General features: G+C 46.9%; 7 protein-coding genes across 7 annotated transcripts; 2 read left to right on the top strand and 5 right to left on the bottom strand.

Moving 5' to 3' along the window:
- Nucleotides 1-28: 28 nt before the first annotated feature.
- On the top strand, nt 29-2,110 carry SPPG_03769 (uncharacterized protein; the record flags this gene model as incomplete). The annotated part of the gene is made up of 10 exons (XM_016752018.1): nt 29-118; nt 182-216; nt 298-359; nt 483-545; nt 620-1,041; nt 1,103-1,153; nt 1,219-1,266; nt 1,329-1,627; nt 1,708-1,879; nt 1,946-2,110. The coding sequence occupies 10 exons, from the start codon at nt 29-31 to the stop codon at nt 1,994-1,996; spliced, it is 1,293 nt and encodes a 430-aa protein (XP_016608682.1). The 3' UTR covers nt 1,997-2,110.
- A 21-nt stretch (nt 2,111-2,131) lies between these two features.
- On the top strand, nt 2,132-3,440 carry SPPG_03768 (tRNA (guanine-N(7)-)-methyltransferase). The gene is made up of 5 exons (XM_016752017.1): nt 2,132-2,268; nt 2,334-2,372; nt 2,438-2,538; nt 2,611-2,634; nt 2,695-3,440. Exons 1-5 carry the CDS (start codon nt 2,183-2,185, stop codon nt 3,303-3,305), a joined length of 861 nt encoding a protein of 286 aa, XP_016608681.1. The 5' UTR covers nt 2,132-2,182; the 3' UTR covers nt 3,306-3,440.
- Nucleotides 3,374-4,295, bottom strand: SPPG_03767 (uncharacterized protein). Its single transcript, XM_016752016.1, has one exon. The coding sequence runs from the start codon at nt 4,134-4,136 to the stop codon at nt 3,435-3,437; it is 702 nt and encodes a 233-aa protein (XP_016608680.1). The 5' UTR covers nt 4,137-4,295; the 3' UTR covers nt 3,374-3,434.
- A 137-nt stretch (nt 4,296-4,432) lies between these two features.
- SPPG_03766 (uncharacterized protein) lies at nt 4,433-6,190 on the bottom strand. Its single transcript, XM_016752015.1, has one exon. It carries the CDS (start codon nt 6,171-6,173, stop codon nt 4,614-4,616), a length of 1,560 nt encoding a protein of 519 aa, XP_016608679.1. The 5' UTR covers nt 6,174-6,190; the 3' UTR covers nt 4,433-4,613.
- A 122-nt stretch (nt 6,191-6,312) lies between these two features.
- Nucleotides 6,313-7,154, bottom strand: SPPG_03765 (uncharacterized protein). Its single transcript, XM_016752014.1, has 4 exons — nt 6,962-7,154; nt 6,841-6,900; nt 6,648-6,779; nt 6,313-6,570 (listed from the first exon to the last, which is right to left on the bottom strand). The coding sequence occupies exons 1-4, from the start codon at nt 7,029-7,031 to the stop codon at nt 6,542-6,544; spliced, it is 291 nt and encodes a 96-aa protein (XP_016608678.1). The 5' UTR covers nt 7,032-7,154; the 3' UTR covers nt 6,313-6,541.
- An 8-nt stretch (nt 7,155-7,162) lies between these two features.
- Nucleotides 7,163-10,928, bottom strand: SPPG_03764 (uncharacterized protein). The gene is made up of 18 exons (XM_016752013.1): nt 10,762-10,928; nt 10,504-10,699; nt 10,325-10,425; nt 10,177-10,262; nt 9,962-10,103; nt 9,682-9,902; nt 9,557-9,629; nt 9,259-9,489; nt 8,995-9,196; nt 8,728-8,924; nt 8,553-8,671; nt 8,315-8,498; nt 8,143-8,253; nt 8,063-8,083; nt 7,931-7,999; nt 7,716-7,861; nt 7,490-7,649; nt 7,163-7,427 (listed from the first exon to the last, which is right to left on the bottom strand). Exons 1-18 carry the CDS (start codon nt 10,885-10,887, stop codon nt 7,188-7,190), a joined length of 2,625 nt encoding a protein of 874 aa, XP_016608677.1. The 5' UTR covers nt 10,888-10,928; the 3' UTR covers nt 7,163-7,187.
- Nucleotides 10,929-11,309: 381 nt separating this feature from the next.
- Nucleotides 11,310-13,927, bottom strand: SPPG_03763 (methylmalonate-semialdehyde dehydrogenase (acylating)). The gene is made up of 14 exons (XM_016752012.1): nt 13,816-13,927; nt 13,597-13,755; nt 13,373-13,534; nt 13,222-13,304; nt 13,015-13,159; nt 12,805-12,946; nt 12,338-12,736; nt 12,225-12,271; nt 12,071-12,169; nt 11,943-12,009; nt 11,803-11,881; nt 11,703-11,741; nt 11,572-11,635; nt 11,310-11,515 (listed from the first exon to the last, which is right to left on the bottom strand). Exons 1-14 carry the CDS (start codon nt 13,855-13,857, stop codon nt 11,423-11,425), a joined length of 1,620 nt encoding a protein of 539 aa, XP_016608676.1. The 5' UTR covers nt 13,858-13,927; the 3' UTR covers nt 11,310-11,422.
- Between the last annotated feature and the right edge of the window lie 31 nt (nt 13,928-13,958).

Raw genomic sequence — 13,958 nt, 5'->3', positions numbered from 1 at the left:
CTCGTAGCGGGGAACAACCAGAACGCGGATGCTGCCCGCCGTTCACCGTGTGCAAGGAACGGCGATGACAATGACTGAGAAGGCCGACCCTGCAGTTGCACCCACCGGGGGTTGGGTGGTGAGCAGCAACAGACTGAAACCTTCATGGAAATGCCCTCATCTAACTTTGTATTAAACATAGTATTCGCCCCTACAACCGCCGGAGGCTGCGCTGAGGTGCGTTCAATTGACTTGCCACCTGCTTAATACAGCTAAAGGCTCAACATGACAGCCTTCTCTGTTTTCTCCTTTTTCCAGCGAATCTATGGATATATCACCTTCCGCTGATATTTTGAGACGACGGGCTACCGAGGACATAGGTACTGAAGGGGGCGGGAAGCTGGAGCTGTGCGATTCGGAGACTTGTACTCTCCGATGTGCTTGGCAAACCCGGAATCGGAACTCAATAATCTGCATCGTCCATGGCAAACCATTGCCACCAGATGACGTTCTGACAAGATTGCAATCAAAAGTAGTGCAGTTGACAGAAGCGGTCAAGGCGAAGGGTTCGTAACATTGAAGATATCTGAATTCAAAACAGAATGGGAACGCCCTGACCCTTTGCAATTCTATGCAACAGATGCACAAATTGGTCAGCTTCAAGAACGGATTGCCAATATGGAATTTATGGCGGAGTCGGCAGTGACCGAAAATGAACTGATCATTGCCGCTGAGACTTCCCGATGTGCGACCGAGCAGCTGGAAAATATTGGGTCTGCAATTCGCTCGGTTGCCGACGATACCTCTGCAGTCACCGAAGAATTGGCGCAGGGCGTACCATTGGTAGCGGATGGAAAGTCAGCAGAAGATGTTATGAAGAAGATCGCGTCAAGCCGCTCGGAAGGCGATCAAAAGCGAGAGAGCGTTGCTGAAGAGGATCTGAGTGAAATTGAGAAACTACGTCAAAGAGTCGCGGAATTAACTTCAGAACTGGAAAGTCTAAAGGCGGCAAAAGGGGGGCCACTTCCAGTCTTGGCAAATTCGGGGAGAAAGCTCGAGCACGTACGAATACTTTCTTGAGAAGTCCTTTTATCAGATCTTCTCACGTCAAGCTCTGGTACAGGCAACGAAAGCACGACCCTCTCCTCGAACACGGACAAGTACGAAAAGTCAGGTGGGGGGATGTGGTTTACGATTTACATTGCTATATTATCTTTTCCTCATCGCTCTCTACGCTAGTCCTCTGCTTCAGAGGGAACTACAAAGAACCTGGACCAAGATGTACTGGTGAGCGACATCTACTCTATCAACCACCCGTTAGCGTCTCTAAATAGTTGGGGTTGCCCCAGTCTACCTCTCCAGAAATGGTTGAAGAAAAGCCCGCTGAAGATCCTGCTGTGGAGTTCAAGAAGAAGATTGCAGGAATGGGTGGGATTAACCCTTTGATGGGATTGAATCCTGGTATGATGGCTGGACAGTTGAAACCCGGACGTCTGAGTAGGACCCAGTCGCAGGAGACTGGGCTTGAGTTGGGTGATGTTGATGAGAAAGAGCTGAAGGATTGGATTTTCAAGACCATCGGAGAGTCTAGTCCTACCAACCCTGCAGACCTCAAGGAATTATTGAAGGACGGCCAATTACTATGCCGGTATGTTTCAACTACAAATCGCTGACAATGATTTCGCTACTGGTTTATGTTTGTCCCCCATGTTTACCATTTGCCAACAGGTTGATGAACGCGGTGCGTCCTGATTCTTCGTTGAAAATCAACACTGGAAAATTCGCCTTCGCACGGCTTGAGAATATAAACAACTATTTGAAGGCCGCAGAGGCCACGGGGGTAGCGAAGCAATACAATTTTTCAGCGACCGACTTGCAGAACGGCGATAATTACACAGTGGTAAGAAGCGCCTGCGGTGTCAATTATACGACGCGGTCTAAAATTCAGATTACCATACAATCGTAGGTACTTCAAAATATTGCAGATTTGAGGAAAATCATAACACAGAAAAAGTAGCTAGTTTCTTTTCATGGCTGGTCCTTGGGGTGTACATTATTGGGAAAGAAAGATGTTGATATCTCGGTGGTTTTTTGAGGTGCCCTTGGAATATATACGATATGTGATATCAGATACCATGGCAACAGCCATAATGAAGACCTTTTGAGATCGTCGCAGTACCCAAGCGACTTTCGACGCACGACAATGCCAGAAGCACAAGACCCCGACACTCAAACTGGGAGCGAGAATGCCTCCTCAAAGCTTCCTCAGAAGCGATATTTTCGGCAGCGGTAGGTATTTTGAATCTTGTCTACAACTCATTCAGCATCCTCAACCTGTGTATCGCTTGTCCCAGTGCACATGCAAACCCTTTTTCGGACCATCAACTAGAATAGTGAGTGTGTGACTCCCGCTTCTACATCAACCGGAAGGAGCTGAATGCCTTGAAATTTTGCTCAGTCCAGTAAGACCAGAAGAGTATGACTGGTCAAGACACTATCCAGCGTGGTTTCCATTGAAGGAGGGGCAGCCCGAAAAGTTTGTGGAATTTGCAGATATTGGTGCGTGTTCAACGTAAATCGAATCTGGGCGATGGTAACTGACCTGTTGGTGTACCCTTTTATATATGATAGGATGTGGATATGGGGGTTTGCTTGGTATGTGCAAATGAAAGAGAAGATGGCACTCACACACTACTGAGCATGATGCATACCTAGTATCATTATCTCCCCTCTTTCCGAACACACTCATGCTCGGAATGGAAATCCGAGTTAAAGTTGAGGATTACGTTCATAAACGTATCGAAGCCCTTCGAGAGCAGAACAAGGATAAAGCCATTGATGCGGCAGGATCCTACCAAAATATCTCAGTATCCCGGATGAACGCCATGAAGTTCTCTCCCAATTTCTTCCGTAAAGGACAACTTTCCAAAATGTTTTTCCTGTTCCCTGATCCACATTTCAAGAAGCGGAAACACAAAGCCCGTATCGTTACCTCGACACTACTCTCTGAATACGCATATATGCTTCGTGTTGGAGGCATACTATACACTGTTACGGATGTGCGGGACCTCCACGAGTGGATGGTGAAGCATTTAGATGAACATCCATTGTTTGAGCGGATTCCGGATGATGATCTGGTGGATGATCCATGCGTGCCGTGTGTTATGAAGGAAACCGAAGAGGGCAAAAAAGTGGAGCGAAATCAAGGAGACAAATTCTTGGCTGTTTATCGACGGGTTGAGGTAGATTTGAATATGGAGTGGAAGGGGTTCAAGCCAATACTTGGCGGCGATGGTGATGGTGACGACGCTAATGAGGAGGCATAGGCTTCGCCTGCCACCTTGCATTTTCGACCACGTAATACTTTGCAAATAAACGATCAAAACATTTATACTATGGATGTTAATAGACTATATATAAGGTAAAATTACAAGACAGTAAGAGACAATGTACATTTAGGCCAAGACCACAGTAAGAACAGTAACAAAGATCGCGCCAACAACACTTAACACAGTCCACTGAGGAATTACAACAGCATTCGAAGGCAACTCCAATGGCTTGTTAGACCCTGTTGCTGTCGGCGCTATGGTCGAGACCGGTGTGGGAGTCGGGAGAGTGCACTTTGCTGGATTTCCTTGGTTTGCCGGGGGAATCGCATTCTGCGGGTTCTTGGCAACAATGGCTCCCAGCTTGTTCAAATTCTCGTCACTGAAAGGGATCCCACCTCCACAAGGGTTGAAAACGGTGTAGATTGGCATACCACCCTGAGGCACGCTCGTCGCAACGTAGATAAAGTAGATAGAGGACGAGTTCACTATGGCTTGGGCACCAGTGTTTGGAGGACAATTCGGGTTCGGGAATCCAAAGCCCGTTACCGTCAATTGATTATTCGCCATATTCGCTCCAGTTCCCTTGTTGTTCCCAAAGGACGCGTACACACACTGAATCAGCATCGTTGCATTGTAGTTTGCGGGAGATGCACCTGGGTCTGTCGAGTTTGCATTGTTAGAGGTGATCGTACCGAGGACGGTGTATTGGGCCTTTGTCATAAAGCACTCGACATCAGTTGGAAGACAGTTAGGGACCTGAAGTTGGGCCAGTGCTGTTGTTGCCGATAAGAGACTGAAGAGCGCAGTTAGAGCTGTTGTTAGACGCATGATGGATACGTTTCTGTCAGGAGAGTTGTGGGTTGAAGGTTAATTTTGGGCTTTGAAGTACGGTGGATATGGACGAGGGAGGGTGGTGAGCGAGGTGAGATGCTTTATGTAAAAAGATAGCCAAAGAAAGAACGCCTCTATCTACCTAGCAGATTCCACGACTTGTGTGCTGTATCACCATTTTGTCATTTGATGAACCGCTTCCCCTTGACTTCATGTGCCGTTTCTCGCAGTCAGTCAACGTCGATAGCAGCAAGGAAAAGCATTAGGCAATGTTGATGGCCGCTACGGTCTCCTTTCCTTTCAACGGGCTGTTTCTATTAATAGTAAACTCAGCGACGCTGTTGCTTTTGCATGTGTTTTAACAAACATTGACCCTCGATCCAAAAAGTTTTAATGATATTGGAACATGCAAAAAATGCTGACATGAATAAATAATGTGTATACAAGTGTGCGAAAGGAAAGGTTCGGGATGGCTCAAGCTTTGACTTTTGAGCTCCGCATCCAGATCCACAGCCCAGCCCCCACAGCTGCGACAATACCCACTCCCACAGCAATCTCCATACCAGACCACCCAGTGTTCCGCGTTCTGGACTTGGCTTTCGCTTTCGCTTTTGATACTCTTCTTTTCTTCAGTTTAGCAGACTTTTCTACATGAATTTTTTCCTCTACCTTTGCTTCTGCCTTTGTGCCAGCGGGTTCTTCCATCATGTTAACCTTGACAACGGAAAGTTCCAACTCTTTCAAAGCCTTTTCTACAGTGTCCTCCACTTTTTCCTTGCCTCCCGCCTTTTCAACCACACGTCGAGCAGCGTTGACAAGACTCTCCACATCCAAGATTTTGCCCGGCTCGACACCATTCACCGTTCTCGCTTCCTTCTCCACTCCGACTAAGATATCCAGGCCAATGCCATCGAGCCCCTGAAATTGCGGGGGGAGATCCAGTTTTGGGTCAGCGGCCAAAGCTTCTTTAAGCAGCTCGACGCCTTGAGGGATGTTTTGATCGCAGCCGAATCCATTTATATAGTATAGAGCTAGAGACCACATAGCTCGCGGGTGACGGTAGTCCAGTGCGGCTGTAGAGAAATAAGCAAACGACTGGGAAATACCTTCCGCAGAGGAAGGAAGACCGTTCCCGCCTTCGGCGTACAAGACACCAGCACGCCACATTGCCAATCCCATTAGCTCACGAGTCGAGGGAGCTTGTGTCGCCCGGTGCTGGATGACAATATCTCGTAACCGATCCAGATAGCTAACCGCTTTGGCAAAATCCTTTTCCTGGGTTTGCACGCCCAAATTTTGAGTCTCCTCTTCTCCAGGTCGCAGCTTTATCAGCATATCCTGACTCATCGGCGCAAACCATTCGCTCACAATTAAGCAGGCCTCCGGGTGTCCCAGATCGGCCGCACGCAGGTGGTATTCGAAAGCCTTTGCACGATCGCGTTCCACAGGTATATCCTTGTGCGCATCTTTACCCAGTTCAAACCATGCTCCCAATTTCAAGCACGCCATGATGCTGCCACGTTCTGCGGCTTTACTGTACCATGCCAAAGCACGGTCGGGCTTTGCTAGTCTTTTGAGCATCCAGTCCGCCAGAAGGAACAACGAGTGAGGGTCCATATCGTCCAAAGCTGCATCTTTCGGCATGGGTGCAGGGGTGTTGAGACCAGATGAAAAAAGGACAGGGTATGTTGGTGCAGGCATGAATGAGTCGGAAGGACCAGCTTTGGTGAGGTTTAGGTTCAAGAGACGCAAGTCCGTTCTTGCGTCTCTTTGGAGGTCATACACCGAGTCAAACTTGTTGATGGGATGAAAAAGCCAGCCAGAGAGTCGAGGAGTCTCCTCTCCTTGAACCTTAACTAAGAGGGTATTTTCTTGTATCTCAACCACATCTCCCTCACGGCGTTTAGGGTCATATTCGTCGGGAACTGGCAATGTAATCGTCAAAGAATCCTCTGTTTGGGTGACAGTGTAAGCCGCACCATCGAGAAAGGTGGTCGGAGCAGGAGGGGATGCGCCTGTCTTTGCCGGTGACATGATGCGTACCCAGTGTGCGTAGGAATGTGGACGGAGAACGAACAACGTAAAAGCACCATTTGATATTGCCATGGCAACAAGGGAACTTTAACGATCAATGCCTCAATACTGGATTGAGCTGAAGTGCATCTTTGAACCATTTTGCACCAACACCATAACGCTCTCTTTTTTTTTCAGCATGGTAATGATGTGTGAGTTACAGTCAATAATTAATAAGTAAAAATACAAACTTCGAAAGGCGCCTATTCAAACTACATTATAGACTCCATCCAAAAAAATAGCCGATGGGGGCGCATACGCCTGGGTCGATAAGCGCCGTGGTATCAAGATGCCGCCATACTTTCAAGAGCAGTAAACAATTTCTTAGTCTACTTCTTCGTGCTAGAAATAACCGAGACTGACGACAAGGAAAAAGGAAATGTCAGTTCTCCTTCTGCTCCTTCTCAGTAATCGAATACTGTCTTGCAGACGCACCAATAATAATAATCAAAACAGCTGCAATGACCCCTCCAAGGATAAGCTTCATCTTCATATCCTTCCACCACATTTGTTTTCGGACCCTGTTTGCTCCTCGCTTGAATTGTAGCGAGGAGTTTTGAAGGTCCTCTGCACAAAGATATAGAGTCAGTCCGCTGCTATATGCCACAGCCATATTGGCAGGACATACCTGTCTTGTCCTGTAGGGTGTCAAGTTGCTCGCCTCTTTGCATGACCTTATTGATATTATCTGTAGGAATTGAGTCAGCCACCGCCTTGAGAAGTTCTTCGCCAGTTGTGCGAGTTTTCACCTTGCATAATGCCGACGACCTCATTCACTTGGTCCTGCACTTGTGCGGTTTTGCCCGATGGTTGCGACATGGCGAATAATAGATAATGCACAGATGAAAAGACGAAAAGTAGTTGAAGTGGGAAATCTCACTTTGGACCGAACTTGCTCGGTTTAATGACCAGCGCGAAATGACACCGCCATTCTTCCAAAAAGAGATAAATTGCACATTGCAACCATTGGTTTATTCAAGGCTCCTGCCCACTGGACAGCTCTTCATCAACTTCATCCTTCATCTTTCCCCCAACCGCAACCACGCCTTTTCGTTTCCGCAAATTAAGGCTATTTAAACTTTGTGCCAATTTCATCACGATTTCATCATGCTCACGTTCCTGGTCTCCGAGCTCAAGTTGCAGCTCTTTCACCTTTTCCTCCAGGGTGGAAATCCGTGCCTTTTGAGCGACCGTGGTTTGTTGGAATAAAGCTCTCTATACCAGGATTATGATTAGAGATGAGCTACTACATGTCTAGAGGATTCACTAGGCCGTACCTCTGCCTGCAATTCCTTTAGTTGATGGGTTAAATCTTGTATCTCCAGCTGCAATTCCTTTTGCCGGGCCTTATGCGCTTTTCCCTGTGCATCCTTCTCATGTTCGAGGCGGTGGATATTCTCTGTGGCAGATGCAGCTTCATCCGTCACCTCTCGAAGTCTATAGAAAAGGTTCTGAATAAAGGCGCTTCATGTGCGCGTGAACGTATGCTGGTGAATAACTTACTTCTCTCGACAACATGCCAATGCTTGCTCAGTCTCATGATTCTTTTTCTTGTATCTATTTGTTTCTTCCGTCATTTGGATAAGCTCTCCCTTGATTCTGCTACTCTCGTGTCTTGCTTCTGAAAGTGACCTCTGCAAATCCGCTACCTAGTGGTCAAATTAACATCGGTGTTCAGTAAGTTCCATATTTGGAGCCATCTAAGGCACTTTGCTCACCTTCTGGGTCATATCTGCATTTGCTATTTCGCTTTGTTCAAGAGCAGATGTCTTCTGGTCCAAACATTCCTAGAATAGGAGACTCTTATAAGATGCTAAACGTGGGAGTCAAACTCCACCCAACCACCATACAGTTAACCGATCCAGTTCTGCCTATGGATACCACCAAGCTGTGAGAAATTGAACTAGGTTGTCTCAATCCATTAACTCACCTTCAGGAATTCTGATTTGTTCGAGTGGACAGAGATCTTCCGCTGAGAAATCGCATCTTTGAGCTCCATCTCTTTGCGCATGTTCTCTCGTGTGATAGCAAGCTCCTCTTCCTGAAATTGCCATGTCTTAAGGACAATCGCCGTTGTTTTGAATACGGCTGAAAGAGGTTACCAGCTTTTCCAAGGTTGCCAACGTCTCGTCCACTTCTTTTAACTCGAATCTTTTCTTTGGTTTTGAACAAGCAGTAACTCGACCAAGATTTGTGTCTACATTATTCGCATTATTTACGATATCCTTCTCTTGCCAGTCTTCAGCTGCTCTCGATATATTCAGTCGAGCCAGAGAACGACCTAGCCTGCGGTCAAAGTTAGCAGCCGAATAGATTCAACTTTACAACAACCTTACTGACATTTGTTGGCAATGAGTTGTTCGTGCGACCAGAGCCAGGATACGCTCAATTGTAGAACAGCAGGAAGATTCACGCATTATTGTCGCTAGCGTTTTGGCAACCTCATCGCTTGACAGAAACTAAGGATATGGTCATTGCGGCTTCATCAGCAAGTGGCTCCTGATTTTCATCTCACCTCCAGCGCATACGGCACTTTCTTGGTCTCTCCCAAGTGAGTAACGAGAGTAAAAACAGCAGCACATGCATCCCCACTCTTCATATTGCTCCATAGATACGCCACGGCAATTTCCAAGGCAATAGATATCCACCGTTCAGTATCAACTGCTTCCATATCCGCCTCGTCTAGATCGAACCGGGGGAATGTAATCAAAAGTGTGAAGAGTCAAGGCACTTGCAAAAGCTATATACTCGAAAGAAAGCAAAATCAATAACAAAAGGATATCATCAATCGTTTGGGCAAGTTCTAGCAATTCTTTTTGTGTCAACCGCTGGGCTGATTCATGATTCTCAGGTTCGACGTTCATTTGATCTTCCTTGACGGTTTCCAAAGCCGACGCAAGGCAATCAAGCAACAGGGGTATTGATGGGATAAACTGGTCGGCAAGTCGATCAAACTCTTCTTGCGTTACAGATTCATTCTCGAGCTATAGGAATGAGTTAGTCCAGCGTCCGTCCAAGGATGAAGGAGGCTATTATGGTACAGTACCGCGATAAGTACGGTTCGCAAAAAACTACATGCGTTGACGGTGCTGGAGCGGATTTGCATTCCCCGATCATGTTGCCCGTTACGGCCACGAACCAGCTTCTCTTTCGGCTCAAGACAATATTGGGCAATGCCCTCCAACGCCTTCGGTACTGCATCGGACTCTAGTACTACTGCTAGTAGCTGGTGACTATATTTGCAATTCTCCATCATCACCGCCGCAAAACGGCACATCTTATACGACATCCAGCATTAATGAGATGCAAAGAGTAATTCGGTATTTCTCTGGAGGTTACCATACTTGGGACAAAAGTGCTTCATCTTTCGACAAAGACAGCAGTAATTTGCGTATGACCTGCGTATCTGACACATATCTAAAATTCGTCAAAATACAGCCCTCCTGCCAATCAAGTTTCCAGAACATACCTTTTCAAAGTTCCCACCAACTTCTCTTGCCGGAACATGAATTCTAGCAAGTCGATAGCAGCCTCGTGGCACGATTCTTGGGAATTCTGCTTGCTCAATATAGTAACAACCAATTTCCATGCTTCTTGAACATTTGCATCGTTAAATAGATTTTGGATAATACTGGTGCATCCAACAAGTTGCACGAGAATCTGGAGGCTGTAAATCACGAGAATCAAGTTCTACGTCACAAAACTAGATAAGTTTTATGCAAGGAAGCCATAAAACGTATCAAGCTAACCTCGTCGCTCAGCATCTTCACCAATCGCCGCAATATTCGTGGTAGTACTGATACGGATAAGAGGGTATTCCGGAACGCCTCGGACTCGCAAAGGTTGGAAAATAATCCCAGTATCTCCGAGTTGAGGGTCTCAATGGTCATGCTGGCAACGATATAACTCATGTAACTCTGATCCCACTGGTGGCCCAAGTCCCATTCAACCCACCTTTACTCACATCTTATCACAAAGGATTTCAACAAAGTCCGGTGCAGTGCATTTCACCTCGCTTTTATATGTAATGATACTCAGAAGAGTAACAAGCTACGACGAATGTACCAAATTATAATGGGCTGCATGGGTCACCGCGCACTCGTAAAAGGCACCTTTGGAAGCTTGTCAGTGCATTTCGTGAGATCAAGGGCCAAGATCTCCATGAGCGGCACTTGAAATACAGCAATAAGTTCTCGCCATAACGAATCCTTCGCTAAGAAACACGGTCGCGACAAGCAGATAAACATAAGGCTCTAGCAATCTCGGAAGACAGAACAGCATTGAAATCCACCTAGTAGTTCCAATATCTCATTTGTTCTCAAATACAATTCCTTTTCACTGCCCGAAACCCGTAAAACGTTCACCAACTCAGATACGAAATTGTATGCCGCGCAAGCATTTCGCTGTTCAGAGTCAGACCCGAAAGGCTGCCAGAATGCTGGCAAACGAAGTAGGGACGGCGTTTGACGGAATTCTTCGAGACAAGGCTACATATCCAGTGCATTTCAGTGGCGGGTCAAAAGTACATAAAGGCCGAATAGAGACAGACCACAATCAACGGGTGAAGCTTTGTTGAAATTGATTCTGGATGGGAGTGTCTAGAGCCCAGGATCTCTAGGAGTTGTTCAGAGGCATAATGGGGATGTAGAGGAGGGGTTGGGGATCGTGCCAACATTAGGTAGGATCTTGAAATTCATTTCTTTGACGATTCTGCAAGTCCAAGGAAAATGCTCGTCTGTGTCCGGAAGTCTCGGACGGATACACGCGACGATACTGGAAACGGCACATTGGCAACAATTGTAAGTTGGAACAATGGAAACTCCCTCGCAAGCCCCCCGAGCAGCAAAACTCCCTGAAAATAACAACTCCGTATGTAGCGGCGAGATGGTTCCAGACGACGGAAAGGCACGTTCCAAGACCAGACTGTATTGTGTTCAGTTGGCCTAAACCTTAACGCAGATGCACTTCGGTGACGAAACCACCGAGAGGCCGAACATACCTGTTTTGAGCATACCGTCTGGGAAAGAGCAGGCTGAAAACTTCTTAAAGCAGCTAGCAAACATTTCTCTGCCCCGCGGGCAATCACAGTCCTGATAATGCCATGCTACTAGTGGATGTATTGCTTCCGTTACCTCACATGCCCTATGTCATATACTGTCTCACTAGCTATCTATGGCAAGCAACACTACACATACTGCTGTCTGATCATTTTAGTGATGGGTAGGCATGTTGACAGCTGCCTCCAGCTCAGTGGCATCTTCGTGTCTCCAGAGTTGCGTAACTGTCTTCGTCGAAGTGTAAAACTACAAATGATAGTGAATATCAAAGTTATCTCAGCGTTATGTGACAGATACTCTACCTGAATGCCGCTTTTTCCGTAAAAGTTGAGGTCTCCCTGAATGCTTCCGCGACTCCCGGTGAACCTGGTAATACATTGAGCCAAGATAAGAATCTTGACGCATAATTGTAACTTGACTGTGCAAAACTTACGAGAACATAGGCAGCGGGACAGGGATGGGGACATTCACACTGGGTATTACAATAATGTTAGTGAAGCCTTGATACCAAATACTGGATGTCAAGGGCTTACCCGACTTGGCCAACATCAATCTCCTCCGTGAACTTGCGAGCAATTGCGCCCGAATTGGTAAAAATAGCAGTTCCATTGCCTATAGAGCATCACAAGGTTAGTCACAAGCGAGCGGCCAAATTAGAACACAACCACCTTACCATACGGGTTTCTGTTCACCATCTTGATCGCATCATCCAAGGTGTCAGCTGAAAGGCATACCAAAACCTGGAAACTACATATAAGCCAAATGAATGCAAACTGTGCGGCCTTTGACCCGAATACAGACTGGACCAAAGATCTCTTCGGTGTAGCATCGCATTGTCGGTTTTACATCTCCTAATATGGTTGGACCAACGAAGTTTCCGGCCTTGTACTTCTCAGGAACCTAAAGAACAGTAAGCGCACATGCCATCGGGCACAACCAAGAACGTGATCTCAACCTGAGGGTTCCGTCCGTCCAGCAGCAATGTAGCGCCTTCATCAATACCTATGTAAAATGGCAGCAATACGCCTCAGTGATTGCACAATATATCATGAAATGTTACTTGGTTACCAGATTGAATCAGCTCTTCACAGCGTTCCTTAGCCTGGGGAGTAATAAGTGGCCCTAAATCAGCGCCCTCCTCAAATCCCCCAGTAACCTTCAACGTCTTGGCGCGTTCCACAAGCTCCGGCAACCATTCCCTCGCTTTTCCCACAAACACGACAGTAGATAACGCCATGCAACGCTGACCAGCAGCTCCGAAAGCAGCTCCAAGAAGCTGATTCAAGGTGTGGTTTTTGTTCGCATCTGGCATAATCACACCATGGTTCTTTGCTCCAAGGTTGGCTTGAACCCGTTTCCCGTTGGCAGTTCCGCGTGAGAAAATGTATTTTCCAGCTCTGTCTGAGCCAACAAACGAGATGGCACGAATTGCAGGGTCATCACAGAGGAAATTTACAGTATCGACACCTATATATGGATCACATTAGTATCTTTGAACGCAATGTTCTTGAACTTTTAAAATGTTCTTGACGTACCGCCATGCACAACGTTGAGAACACCTTTAGGTACACCAGCTTCTTCAGCGAGCTTTGCCAATATCATCATAGCACCCGGATCCCGCTCCGAAGGCTTGATGAGGCATGTGTTGCCTGTTGCGATGGCCAAAGGGAACATCCACTGTAAAATGTTGAAATCATAAGGTTTTCGGTGCTCACAAACCTGGAGGAGGCTGACGGACAACCTACCAAGGGTATCATAGCGGGGAAATTGAAAGGGGCAATACCAGCGACCACGCCCAATGGTTCACGGATGGTGAACGTGTCCATGTCTCGCGCAACGGGAAGCTTCTCACCCATCAGAAGCGACGGGATACCACACGCGTTCTCAACTCTGCGACACGGACTGTTGAGGAACAAGTGTCCAGAGATTTAACAGCATGGCAGTTTACTCACACTTGCAGACCACGCAGGACATCACCCTTGGCATCTGGAAATGTCTTTCCTTGTTCTGTCGTGATGGATTTCGCAAGTTCATCCTATAAAAAGCTCGCGCTCAGCAATTATCCAATATTGCAACAGTTAAAGTTCCATAGTATCAGCGCACCATGTTATCTCTTATGAGCAATTGTAGATTCATCATGATCCGCTGTCGAGTCAATACGCTGCTCTGTTTCCATGTCTTGAATGCCTCTTCAGCGGTTCGGGACGCATGCTTCAATTCCTCCGGCGTCGCTTGTGGTACCAACGTTACGAGCTCCTGAGTTGCCTATAAAGAAAAACATATTAGTCGCTTAACTCTTGCACTATGCTTGCTTGTGGAGCACTTACTGGGTTGCGCAACTCAAACCACTGCTTCGTCTGTGACTCAAAGAACTCTCCGTTGACATACAATTGTGTAGTCGGTGTCTTTTGTGACTTTGTGCGTTCCACAGTAGCTGTAAGAGACATTCCTCGCACAGAGGCAAGTGTACATGTCCGGCTAGCCAACTGAGACAGGAATTGTTAGGTGTGCAGGACGAGAAAGAAGTCCACAAGGCATGTCTTCACCTGCAGGAAACGGGCTGCGGGCCTGGTGCGCGTGCAAAGCATTGTGATGTTGAAGCAAAAGACAACTCTAGGTGGGCAAACTAGCAAGTCGAAAGCACCAACTTACAAAAGCCAACTTTGCCAACTTGAATGTCACGCGATGC

The sequence above is a fragment of the Spizellomyces punctatus genome (genome assembly GCF_000182565.1).
Source record: "Spizellomyces punctatus DAOM BR117 chromosome Unknown supercont1.6, whole genome shotgun sequence".
In the NCBI taxonomy this organism is placed as follows: domain Eukaryota; kingdom Fungi; phylum Chytridiomycota; class Chytridiomycetes; order Spizellomycetales; family Spizellomycetaceae; genus Spizellomyces; species Spizellomyces punctatus.
This window is presented reverse-complemented; position numbering and strand designations above follow the sequence as displayed.